Genomic DNA, 13123 nt, shown 5'->3' with positions numbered 1-13123 from the left:
AAGAACTTATCAAATGAATTTATTCAGCCTCTTTGTCATTTTACTGTTATTGTAGAACATATTCATGGTATTTAATAAAAGGGGAAAAAGAATTAAGGTGGTTTAGAGTTAATTTTGTTGGAATTATTAGGAATGGGATAGTTATCAGCAGACATGGTTTTTTAATGGAACTCTCATTAAAGCCATGTGATAGATTCAAGCCATCCAGAGGTATGTGATAGATTTGACCCAGACCTGCCTTATTTTTGTCATCTTTTCTAACTGGATCATATTACCACAGACTATATATAAGATACAGATGAGAAAGTCTAGGTGTTTATATCACCATTGTAATATATAATAATTTGAGGTCTTAATTGTGTCACATTGTAGTTAATGAAACATGAGCTCTGGATTTGTTCATTTGTACAAAAAACATGGGGAAATTTTCAGTCTTTTTATTTCTGAAGCATGTGAGAGTTATCTGCATAGTAAAAGTCTAAGTCTTATATATTTTTACTAGAGGCCCGGTGCACGAATTTGTGCACAGATGGGGTCCCTCGGCCAGGCCAGCGATCAGGGCCAATTGGGGGCTGATCAGGGCTGGCCAGGGAGGAGGGACTGCAGGAGGTTGGCAGGCCACGAAAGGTTGACTGTTGGAGTGCACAAACCACCAGGGGGCAGCTTCTGCTTTGAGCATCTGGCCCTGGTGGTCAGTGCACATCATAGCAACTGGTCAAGTAGTCGACCTGTCAACTGGTCATAACAGTCACTTAGGCTTTTATATATATAGATAGATAGATAGATAGATAGATAGATCATAGGTCTCAGGTCTGGGCTATACAGTTTTATTAGAATTCTCTAAAGTATTACATGTATTTCTAGAAATATTGTATAATGAACGTGCTAAGAGTAAAATTTAGGATAAAGTTGTAATTATATACTTGCTAGTAGTGAAACAAGATTGAACGTAAGATTTATATAGTGTAATAGTTAAGAATGCAGGCTATGAAATCAGACTAGAGGGTTTAAATCATAGAGAAGTGACACTTTTGCTTTATCATTTTCCTCCTCTAAGGATAATAATATCCACCTCACTTGGCAATTATGAAGATTAAAAGAGATAAACATGTAAAGTCTGAAGTCATTGCCTTGCATTTACTAAGCACTCAATGTTAGTTATTATTCTCAGTAAAAGCAAAGATATATATCTTAATATTGTTAATTTTATTTGAAGAATACCAATAGTTAAATTCTACCCTCTTTCAGGAAGCCTGGTACTTTCAAAAGGTTTTTAACTGATTTTTTTGGTCCTTTGCTTTATGTAGGGAAAAATCCATATCTCATTTTAGTTAGCGTTTAATCGGGGTTATTTTGTCTAAAGATCATAGCATTTGTACTGAAGTTGAAACACATGACAGACAAAATTAATTCTAGACTTAATTAAAATCTCATTCATTGAAATTTCATTAATTCAGAATTGGGATAAATTGTGTTTAGGTATTTACATATAAAGAAAAAGAAACAAAATAAATAATAAAAATTCAAGAGGGTATTGTTTAAAGGAGCAAACTATTTAGGGTTTTTTGGAAGCTAGTATTTAAAATCACAGCATTGTGGATCAGAACCTTATTGCTTAACCATATTTCTTTTTTTATTTTTCTATTGATTAAGGTATTACATATGTGTCCTTATTCCCCCAATCCGCCCTCAACCTTCCCCATTCATGCCCTTACCCCCCTGTTGTCTGTGTCCATTGATTAGTCTTATATGCATTAACTATATTTCTTACATGTAGGAGAATTTCATTTGCGTGGTCCTTTTCTATTCAGAATTTTTAACGAAGTGAGTTTATCTTATAGGATTTTACCATTTTTCATCTAGAGTGCTTTGGATTTTGTTGGAAGCCATGTGTCAGTTTTTAATATTTATTTATTAATGAAAACAATTGATATTGAAAACCTATGTGTGCCAAACCCTAAGTTGAATATACACTAATAAATAAAAACTATAATATGGTGAAGAAGTTTGAATTTTGGAGCCAGACTGATATGTGACTTATTAACTGTTATGATTCCAAGTTATTTGAATTTCTCTGGCTTCAGTTTCTTATCTGTCAAATTGGGATAATGACAGTGACCTCCCCGGAGGTTTTTATGAAGATAAAATGAGTTCATATGAGCAATCCTTTTGTAATTGTTATGTAAATGTTTGCTTTATTTTTATAAAACACATATCCCTACTCTTGATGACTATATAGTCTAATGGAGGAGACAAAAAGTGGTAAATACAAAATAATTATTTATCATAATAAATGTAATGAAGGCAACACAGCAGGTACTGATGTGAAGAATAGGATAGGAAGAATAGCCAATGAAGGCCTCTCTGAAGAGGTGGCATTTAAGAGGGTCAGGAGGTTTGGAAAGATCCTTTAGGTAATGCAGGAGCCAAATAATTAAATTATTTTTCCTAAAAGTCAGCTATGTATTCTTTTAAATGAAAATGATTTTGTTGTGCTTGAAAAAAGTTTGCCAAAATCTTATTCTACTTAGTTGTATTGCTTTGGGATATAATGTAAATCATATGAAGATACATTCAAAGATGGCTAGAGATAAAAAAACAAAAACAAAAAAACAGTTCAGGCCCCAGGAGACCCATATTTCAATTTGTCTCTTGCTTCTTTGAACCTTCTTTGTATTTATCATGATTGATACCTGATATCAGTTAATTGGTAGTTACAGTTAGCCTACTATATATGTTGCTCTAAAATTGGTCCCAAGAACCCCTCTTAGCCATTCATAAAATTTTGAATACGTGACAAATCACATCTCATTTTGCAATTCATTAGGCTACCTTGTTAAAATTGAAGAGCATGGCACAGAGATGTTAAAATTTTGATAGGTTTTAAAATTATATAATGGCATAATCAGGAAGAATATATAATCTTGAAAGCAACAGAAAGGTGTCCTCTAATTCATCTGATACCTTCATTTATTGATGTGATAGATGGGATTCTACCTGCTGTTAATGCAGTTTTAAGAATAGGAGAGTCTGTAGTTCTTTTGGGAGATCGTAATACCTTTTATAGCAAAATGATTATTTAATATTAGCATCACATATTTGTTTCAACAGTTTTTCTTCAGTTAGTGCTTTTATTGGTAGCGTTATTATAGGTATAAGTATATACAACATGCTTTGTGAAATGTCTTTATTATTGACTTGGTGATGTCATGCATATGTAGCCTGCTCAGGAAGAACACACAGAAGATCCAGATTTTGAAACTAAGGAAGAAGGAGGAGTTGAAGAGTGCTCTAAAATAGAAGTGAAAGAAGAAAGCCCTGAATCAAAAGCAGAAAGAGAATTAAAAGCTTCCCAGAAATCAATCAGAAGACACAGAAACATGCATTGCAAGGTTTCTTTGTTGGATGACACAGTTTATGAATGTGTTGTAGAAGTAAGTACATTTTAAGTTTCGGTAGTTAGGATTCTTACAAATTATTTCATGTAGGATTGGGTAAGTGGTGTCATGCATGGCCTGAGACAAGACCTAGTATAATGACAATTTCTATGGACTTAAATGTTAATAGTGATTTTTCTGGAGGTAGAGATGTGGAAGGACTATGAGTATTTTCTTCAGGGTTTTTTTTCTGCATCTGTCAAATCTTGTGAATTGAACATGTGTTACTTTTATAATCAAAACAAATTTTAAAATATTTTTATTGATTGAGAGAGAGAGAGAGAGAGAGAGAGAGAGAGAGAGAGAGAGAGAAACATTGATGTGAGAGCAAAACATCGAAAGGCTGCCTCTTGCATGCTCCCCTATTGGGGATCGAGCCTGAAACCCAGGCATGTGCCTTGAGTGGGAATCGAACTAACAGCCTTTTGGTGCACGGCATAATGCCCAACCAACTGATCCACACCAGCAAGGGCCAAAACAATTTTGTTTTTAAAAAATAGGTTTGTTATTTATGAAGTGACCTTTCATGACTAAATTTCCTAGGATAGCTTCAATTTCTGATATTAGATCCAGCTATTCCCATATCATATTTGTAAAAAAAAAATAAAAAAAAATGTACTGTGTTCACTCTGCTCTCCTCTCTAAACCTTGATAAGCTTTAGTTTACTTAATTTAGTTCTTTATCCCTATTATATAAGATATAAAAAAATTAAATCAAGTAATGCCATTTCTTAAAATTCTCTATTTTCTTTTTTTAATATATTTTATTGATTTTTTGCAGAGAGGAAGGGAGAGAAAGAGAGAGAGAGAGAGAGCGAGCTAGAAACGTCGATGAGAGAGAAACATCGACCAGCTGCCTCTTGCACACCCCTTACCGGGGATGTGCCCGCAACCAAGGTTAATGCCCTTGACCAGAATCGAACCTGGGACCTTTCAGTCCGCAGAGCCAAACCGGTTTCGGCAAAATTCTCTATTTTCTGAAAGAATAAAAAATTGAATCAAGATTGAATAAAATTGTATTATTTAGTTACTCTTTTGCTCCTTCAAGACAAGTTAAAATCCTTAAAAATCTTAGCTATTTTTTAAACTAGAACAGTAATTGTCAATTATATGCTTGATATTAAGCAATTGTTGTGAAGAATTCCCAAATCATCTCTGTCATTTAGAGTGAAAACATAGGTGAGAAAATGAGGTAATATAAATGGGTTAAGTCTGAAAGTGAGTTAACATCTATATGAATTACTAATAGTCATTAAAAATAACTCAGCTAATTGAAAGACATGCCATATATATGTTCCAAAATTATTTCTAGTTTTTTGACATTTAAAAAATATATTTATCAGAAGGCATTAATTAGCCTTTTGACTCTCTCTCCTCACCCCTCCTACTACTATTCCAATCAATAAATAGGACAGGTGTAAATGCAAAAGCTAAAGTTCAGAAAGAGTGATTAAATAGATGCAGGTTATTTAGCTAGTGCATGGAGGAGCCAGGATTTTTTTTACTCTAAATCTCAGCTGGGGCATTTCCTCACTATAAACAGGAATATAAGTACCCACAGTTGGCAGTCATTTATTTTCTATGTAAAGAGATATTAAGAAAATGATTCATAGCACATCTGAAAGAGCAACTGCAGTAGTTAATATATGCAGGTATCTAGAGTTTTACACTTCATGCATTTTTCTGAAAGAGATTGAACAGACTTGAGACATCATTTTTTATTCTCTTGGGACATTTGGTCTGAGAATAATAGAGAGTAATAATTTCTATAGCCACCAACTGTCAATGTCAGCAATTGGTTCAATTAATTCAGATGGTCATGATGACTGACAGCAACCCATAGCAAGTTTCAGGAAATATTGCACCAAAAAATAAAGAATATTATGTTTAGGAAGGAGGTAAAGGGCTGGTAGTAGATGGAGGGAAGCTTTTTTATATCTTGCTTTGAATTGTAGTATTATTTCCAAGCCATTACGTGTCTTGCATATTTAAGTAGACAAATTATGAAGCAAGATTTTTATAACTCACATTATTCTACTTATACTGTATAAGCCACTTGAAAATGTTAGCTATTAGCTATTTTTTAAACTAGATAAAAGAGGAAATTAAAAAATGACATTTTATTTTATTTGGTGATGAATACAAGAGTAAGAGGAAACCTCAACTAAACTATGTATATTTTTGCAGAAACATGCAAAAGGACAAGATTTACTTAAGCGAGTGTGTGAGCACCTCAATCTTTTGGAAGAAGACTACTTTGGTCTAGCCATTTGGGATAATGAAACCTCCAAGGTGAGGAAATTTCTGGTAATGTAAGAAGCTGTGTTGTTAATTAATGTATTTATGTCTGCCTCTCCAAGACACAGTATACTTAGAGTTTTTCTTATTTCTTTAAACTAGAATGAACATTTTAAAGAAAAAATATCATTGCTGCTGTGTTCTTTCATCGTTGAAAGTATCTATTGTTTACTTTTAAAACACAGGCAAAGTACAGAACTTTGATATCTTGATTAGCAAGTGTATACCAATAACTTTATGTGTAATACAATTAGTATTTGATCTAGTATATAGCAGGTTTATAATAAACTAGAGGCCCAGTGCATGAAATTTGTGCAATGGGGGATGGGGTGTCCCTCAGGCCAGCCTGCAGCCTCTCCAATCTGGGATCCCTCTCACAATCTGGGACTGCTGGCTCCTAACCATTCACCTGCTCCCTGCCCGATTGCCCCTAACCGCTTCTGCCTACCAGCCTGATCACCCCCTAACCACTTCTCTGCTGGCCTGATTGATACTTAACTGCTCCCATGCCAGCTTGATCACCCCAACTGCCCTTCCCTGTTGGCCATCTTGTGACAATGTGGGAGCAGCCATCTTATGACAACATGGGGGTGGCCATCTTGTGGTGGCTATCTTGTGATGACATGGGGGCAGCCATAATGTGACAATGTGGGGGCCATTTTGTGACGTGAGAGCATGAGGATCAATTTGCATATTACCTCTTTATTATAGAGGATATTTGTTGAATCGATTGTTCTGTCATAATTATTCTACTATATTTATAGGATAATTGTTATATACAGGGATTGGCAAAAGTAGGCTTATAGTTGGGAGTATGCAAAACACAGAGTTTATCCTTATATTATTATTTATTAATTATTGTATTATTTTCCACATGAACAACTGTAAACCTGCTTTTTCCACTATATACTTATAATATGAAAGTAACATTATAAAAGAGAATTAAATCCCAATATTGCTGGAACACTTATACAATGAAACTGACATTTTGTTCCAACCTAAAAGAAAACCAGTAAAGTTAATTGAAGGAAGTAAAAAAGCGTGAGAACATGGAGGAAGGAAGAAAGGTTAAAAGTCAAGGATTTTTAAAAAATATGTATTTTTATTGATTTCAAAGAGGAAGAGAGAGAAACATCAATGATAAGAGAGAACCAATGATTGTCTGCCTCCTGCACATCCCACCCTGGGGATTGAGCCCACAACCAGGCATGAGCTCTGATCAGGAATTGAATCATGACCTCCTGGTTCATAGGTCGACATTGAACCACTGAGCCATGCTGGTCAGGCAGAAATCAAGTATTTACTTCAGAAAACTTGAATTATTTCCTGGGCCAATTAACTGAAAATTACAAATATTTAGCTCAGAATTTAATGTTGAAGACTTTAGTTCATTTAAACAAGTATTTGCAGGTGCTATACTAGATGATATGGATATAGCTGTGACAAGGTAGACGTGGTCCTTGCCCTCTGGAGCTTACCGTGGAGTGTGATGAGTGTCATACAAATGGAAGTACAAGATGTCATGGGAGAGTATAGCCAGGGAAGTCCTCTCTGGATAACTGATGCCTAAGCTGAGACCTGAAGGATAAAATGGGCTAGTGAAGTGAGAAAGGCCTGGAGTTGAGAGAGTAGTATTGGAGGAACTAGGAGCCATCCAGCCTGGTTTACTATAGGGGTTAAGGAATAGAGTAATAGATGAATGTGTGGGTGAATTATTTTACCTTAGGAGTGGGAAAATCATCTTTCAAAGGCAAATAGCAAACACCAGTATAATGAATATTACATTAAGAGTGAGGAATTTAGTTTATAGTTCTTTGAAAGGATGGATTGTGTTTCATTGATTCATGACTGGCTTTGAAGGACATGCACTGCAAGGGGTGGGGGATAAGGGCTGGCTTGCGGCCTCTTCCCCCGGCCAGCCAACTACCTGAGGCCCCTCTGCCAGGCCGGCCCTGATTCCGATCGGCCACCCCCATCCCTATGAGAGGTGAAGCCTGCTGGCCAACCTCCCGTGCCCCTCCCCTTGGCTAGCCTCAACCCCTATCGGTCCCCCTCATCCCTATTGGGACGGGGCCAGCCAGCCCTCACCTGTACACAAATTCATTCACTGGGCCTCTAATGTTGTTATATATTTGCTTTGATAATTTATGTACTTTTCAATGTGCATCTTATGTCAATATAATCTTTGAGCAATTCAATTTAGAACTTTCTGTCTTTAAACGTTTCCCAAGGAACCTATGAAAGTTGTGTTAAGGGTGAGGCTCTTTTCACATACAATTATTTTGCATGGTTTACCACAGTGGTGGGAAGATTTTAAGTGAGATTGGAAAACAGTGAAGGGAGAGATTAATGTGGACAAGAATAGTCAGGGGAAACAAAATAGTCATTCAGTAAATATTAACTGAGAATGAACCATGTACCAGATCCTGTGCTAACATAGAAAAGATGGAAAAATAAGATCTTGGTGATGTCAATAACTCTGGTTATATGTCTCTTCTAGTTTTTATAGTGTAATAAAAATAACAGGTGCTTATTTAGCATTTCTTGTTTACTAAGAGCTTTACACATATCAATTCATTTAATCTTCATAACTCTATGAGATAGGCACTACTAATATTTCATTATATAGATGAGGAAACTGAGGCATAGAGATGCCTAAACAGGGACACCCAGCCAGGAAGTAGTAGAGCTAGGATTTCAGCCCAATTGTCTGGCTTCATATTTCTCTGCTTCATATTTCTATGCTATGTGAAATTAATACAAGAATATTGGAAATGTAGGTTGACCTGGAGGCACTGTTTGAAGATGGTCAGTAATTCTGCTTCTGACATTCTTTTGTTTTTGTTTCGGAAATCTGTATGAATGTCTTTTCTTTTTACAGACATGGCTGGATTCTGCCAAAGAAATAAAAAAACAGGTTCGTGGTAAGTAAATATTGCCTTTTTGTATAATTCTTTAGTTTAGTAGGTCAGCGGATTTCCAACCATTTTCTGGCTGTGGGTCACTTTAGAATCCTGACTATAGTAGGGCTTTGAAATTGAGATAAAGCCTTCCCCTGGAAGGAGAAGATTCCATAATAGGTACAGCAGTAGTGGACACTGTTGAGATGTAGGTCAGATCTTGATTTTTTTTTTTTTTTTTTTTTACAACTAGGCAAAGTTGGGGAAGATAAGAATGGTTGAGAGAATCAGAAGGTGGAAAAGAACAAAGATGAAAAGGGAAAAAGGATAGGGGAGTCAGTTCTCAAACGGGTAGTGATTGAAACTGTAGCAGCCTTCAATTAGGAGTATGCTGCCTGATGCTGTTCCTTTTAAAATGTTCTGGACTGTTGCATTCTAACCATATCCATGTTTTTCTCTCTATAGTTCTTTTTGTCTCTTTTTAACATTCTTCTTCCAAATTAAAGTATAAGAATAGATAATAAGAATTATTTGCCAATGGTCCTTTTGACATTTTGGCTTTCTCCTAGCTTCAAGCCCTCTAGAACATATTATTGCTGCACACCCTGCTCCAACTAATGATTAGGAATAGATATTTCTAGGTCAATAAAGTATAATTGGTAATTTATAGCCCTAGGCCCAATGGGATGACTAAAGGATAGAGACTTTCTCCCCAACACTCCATTTGTGACTAGATGTCCTTTTAATTTAGTTTATTTTGAGGAAGCTTTTAGGAACTGAAAGATGTTATTCACCATGATTAGAAGTCTTAACTTTTAATCACCTGGAAACAAATTTTGTTTTATTTGTTACTTAAAAGAAAACACTTTTATTATGGTGAAATGTTTTTCTTTAGATCCTATTTATAATTATACTAGAGTCCCGGTGTACGAAATCTGTGCACGGGGGCTGGGGGGGGGGGGGTCCCCCCTCAGCCCAGCCTGCATCCTCTCCAATCTGGGATCCCTCTCACAATCTGGGACTGCTGGTTCCTAACTGCTCACCTGCCTGCTAGCTTGATCACCCCTAACTGCCTCTGCCTGCTGGCCTGGTCGCCCCCAACTGCCCTCCCTGCTGGCCTGGTTGCCCCCAACGGTCCTCCCCCCACTGGCCTGGTCGCCCTAACTGCCCCCCTTCACCACCGCCTGGTCGCCCTAACTGCCCCCCCCCCACCTCCTGGTTGCCCCTTAACTGCCCCCCTTGTCAGCCTGGTCACCCCTTACTGTCCCCCCTGCCTGCCTGGTTGCCCCTACCTGCCCCCCTCCCCTGCCAGCCTGATCACCCCTTACTGTCCCCCTTCCCCCCTGCTGGCCTGGTCATACGCAAGTGCCCCCCGCCCTCGCCAGCCTAGTCACCCCCAGTTGCCCCCCCCACAGCCTGGTCACCCTTACTGCTCCCCTGCCGGCCTGGTCACTCCCAACTGCCCCCTGCTGGCCTGGTTGCCTCATGCAGCCTGCTGTTTGGTCGTCCATCCTGTTGTTTTAGTTGTGATGGCTCCTGGATTTTTATATATTAAAATTTCTTAAGACAGAGAAATAAAATACTCCTTTGAACTAGCAATTCTTCATATTTGCTTCCAACCTATAAAATTTTGTTTTGAAATGGAAGTCAAAAAAGTACTCAGCATATTTGGAACATATATAGAAAAACTTAACTCCTAGCCCTTTTTAATAAAAATATTTTAATATTCAATTTTACTCAGGAACAAATGATTATACAAGAAGACTCTTTAGGAAGAAATGTTAAAACAGTTTATAATAAGTAGAGAAGAATATCTGGTAGATTATCTTTCTGACTATAAATTTTTTTTTTTTTTGCTAAAGAAAAAACTCTTAAGTGTTTGTCATTTTTCTTAAATTACAAAAGAATAAAAAAAATCCTTACTTCAATGTAGGAAAAAAAAACCTGTGTTCCTAAAACAAAGTTTAATAGGGAATCAAAACGTAAGAATTTCATTTAGATATTAATCTATTGCAGAAATTTAAAAAAATATATATATATATTTTATTGGTTTCGGAGAGGAAGGGAGATGGAGAGAGAGATAGAAACATCAATGATGAGAGAGAATCATTGGTTAGCTGCCTTCTGCATACCCCCCACTGGGGATTGGGCCTGCAACCCAGGCATGTGCCCTTGAGTGGAATTGAACCTGAGACCCTTCAGTCCACAGCCGAAGCTCTGTACACCGAGCCAAACCAGCTAAGGGCTGCAAAGGTTTTTTAAAATTATTTTTCATCATGCAAGTAATATTTAATCATTGTAAAAAATTTCAACATTATCAAAGTTAATCATGGAAAATGTAAAAGGCCCCTAATCCTGACCTCCAGATTTAAGCACTATTAAATTGGTATAGTCTGTAAGTTTTTTTTCTAGGCATATATAAATTTCACCTTTCACAAATACAATTATGCTATAAATTGTTATGTATTATATAATGTATGTATTATGCTATATATAGTTTTTAAAATTAATTTTTAAAATAGGCAATATAAAATATATGGTATAAAATTAAAAGATGTAAATGAAATAGTACAAGGTAGATCTCTTGTACCTCTGTCCTTTAACCGATTCCTTGTGTTTTTTTCAGAGATGTTTTGAGTGTATATATGTGCACACAAACATGTATTCTAATATAAGTATGTATTTACAAATGTGTGTTTTAATACAGATATGTATTTAACATCTTTTAATATAGGTATTTAATATTTGTATGTATTTAATATAAATATGCAACCAGCTCTAGTCATTTTTCTCAGTGGTTGGAGCATAGCCCCAGGGCATATTTCACAGACCCAGAACAAACTCATCAAAAATTCATATGGAATAAAAAAAAAAAGACCCTAAATAGCTGCAGCAATCCTGAGAAAGAAGAACGAAGTTGGAGGGATCACAATACTATATATCAAGCTTTATTGCAAAGCCACTGTTCCCAAAACTGCCTGGTACTGGCACAAGAACAGACATATAGACCAATGGAACAGAACAGAGAACCCAGAAATCGACCCAAGCCATTATGTTCAATTAGTATTTGACAAAGGAGGCAAGAGAATACAATGGAGTCAAGATAGTCTCTTCAATAAATGATTGTAGGGAAAATTGGACAGATACATGAAAAAAAATTAAACTAGACCATCAACTTACACAATACACAAAACAAACTCAAAATGGATAAAGGACTTAAACATAAGATGAGAAACCATAAAAATCTTAGAAGAATCCGCAGGCAGCAAAATGTCAGACATATATCAGAGTAGTATCTTACCGAAACAGCTTCTAGGGCAGTAGAAACTAAGGATAAGATAAACTAATGGGTCTACATCAAAATAAAAAGCTTCTGCACAGCAAAAGAAACCAACAAAATAAGAAAGCCAACTGCATGGGAGAACATATTTGCCAATGTTTTATCTGATAAAGTTCTAATCTCCAAAATTTATAGAGAACTCATACATCTTAACAAAAGGAAGATAATCCAACTTAAAAAAATGGGCAAAGGACCTAAATAGGCACTTTTCAAAAGTGGATATACAGAAGGCCAAGAGCCATATGAAAACATACTCAAAGTCACTAATCATCCGGGAGATACAAATCAAAATGACAATGAGGTACCATCTCACACCTGTCAAAACGGTTATCATCAACAAATCAACAAATGACAAGTGCTGACAAGGATGTGTAGAAAAAGGAACCCTTGTGCAGAAAAAGGAATCCTTGTGCACTGCTGGTGGGAATGTAGACTGGTGCAGCCACAGTGGAAAACAGAATGGAGTTTCCTTAAAAAATTAAAAATGGAACTCCCTTTTGACCCAATAATCCCACTTCTAGGAATATAACCAAAAAATCAGAAACACCAATCAGAAAGGATATATGTACCCCTATGTTCATAGTAGCATAATTTACAATAGCTAAGATTTGAAAACAGCCTAAGTGCCCATCAGCAGATGAGTGGATTAGAAAACTGTGGTACATCTACCCAATGGAATAATATGTTGCTGTAAATAAGAAAGAACTCTTACCATTCACAACAGCATGGATGGACATGGAGAGCATTTTGCTAAGCAAAAATAAGTCAGAGAAAGATAAATATCACATAATCTCACTCATTTGTGGAATATAATGAACAACATAAACTGATGAACAAAAGTAGATCCCGAGATAGAGAAACATCAAACAGAACCTCAAACCACAGGGGAGTGTTGGGGGTGTTAAGAGATCAACCAAAGGACTTGTATGCATGCATATAAGCATAACCAATGGACACACATTAGGGGAGTGAGGACATGTGGTGGGGGTGGGAGTGACCGAGGAGAGGTCAATGGGGGGAAAAGAAGACATATGTAATACTTTAAACAATAAAAATTTTTAAAAAGTACTTTATTGCTAAAAAATGCAAACCATAATCTAAACCTGTTGAAAAAAATGGTGCCAATAGACTTGCTTGATGCGGGGTTG

The 13123-nt window shown here is 36.4% G+C and overlaps 1 protein-coding gene across 22 annotated transcripts in view; it reads left to right on the top strand.

Annotated features, from left to right (window-relative positions):
- The window catches only part of EPB41 (erythrocyte membrane protein band 4.1), a 156845-nt gene that overhangs the window by 66504 nt on the left and 77218 nt on the right, over nucleotides 1-13123 (top strand). For all 22 annotated transcript variants that reach the window (XM_084874849.1, XM_084874845.1, XM_084874847.1 and 19 more), the window contains exons 3-5: nucleotides 3222-3434; nucleotides 5625-5729; nucleotides 8617-8659. In XM_084874849.1, the coding sequence (XP_084730975.1) occupies nucleotides 3381-3434; nucleotides 5625-5729; nucleotides 8617-8659 (202 nt within the window). In that variant the 5' untranslated portion in view covers nucleotides 3222-3380. The remainder of the gene's footprint in view (nucleotides 1-3221; nucleotides 3435-5624; nucleotides 5730-8616; nucleotides 8660-13123) is intronic.

Source organism: Pipistrellus hanaki (assembly GCF_964339955.1).
Source record: "Pipistrellus hanaki genome assembly, chromosome: 2".
Classification (NCBI taxonomy): Eukaryota; Metazoa; Chordata; class Mammalia; order Chiroptera; family Vespertilionidae; genus Pipistrellus; species Pipistrellus hanaki.
The sequence above is the reverse complement of the archived record's forward strand: the minus strand, read 5'-3'. Positions and strand labels throughout refer to the sequence as shown.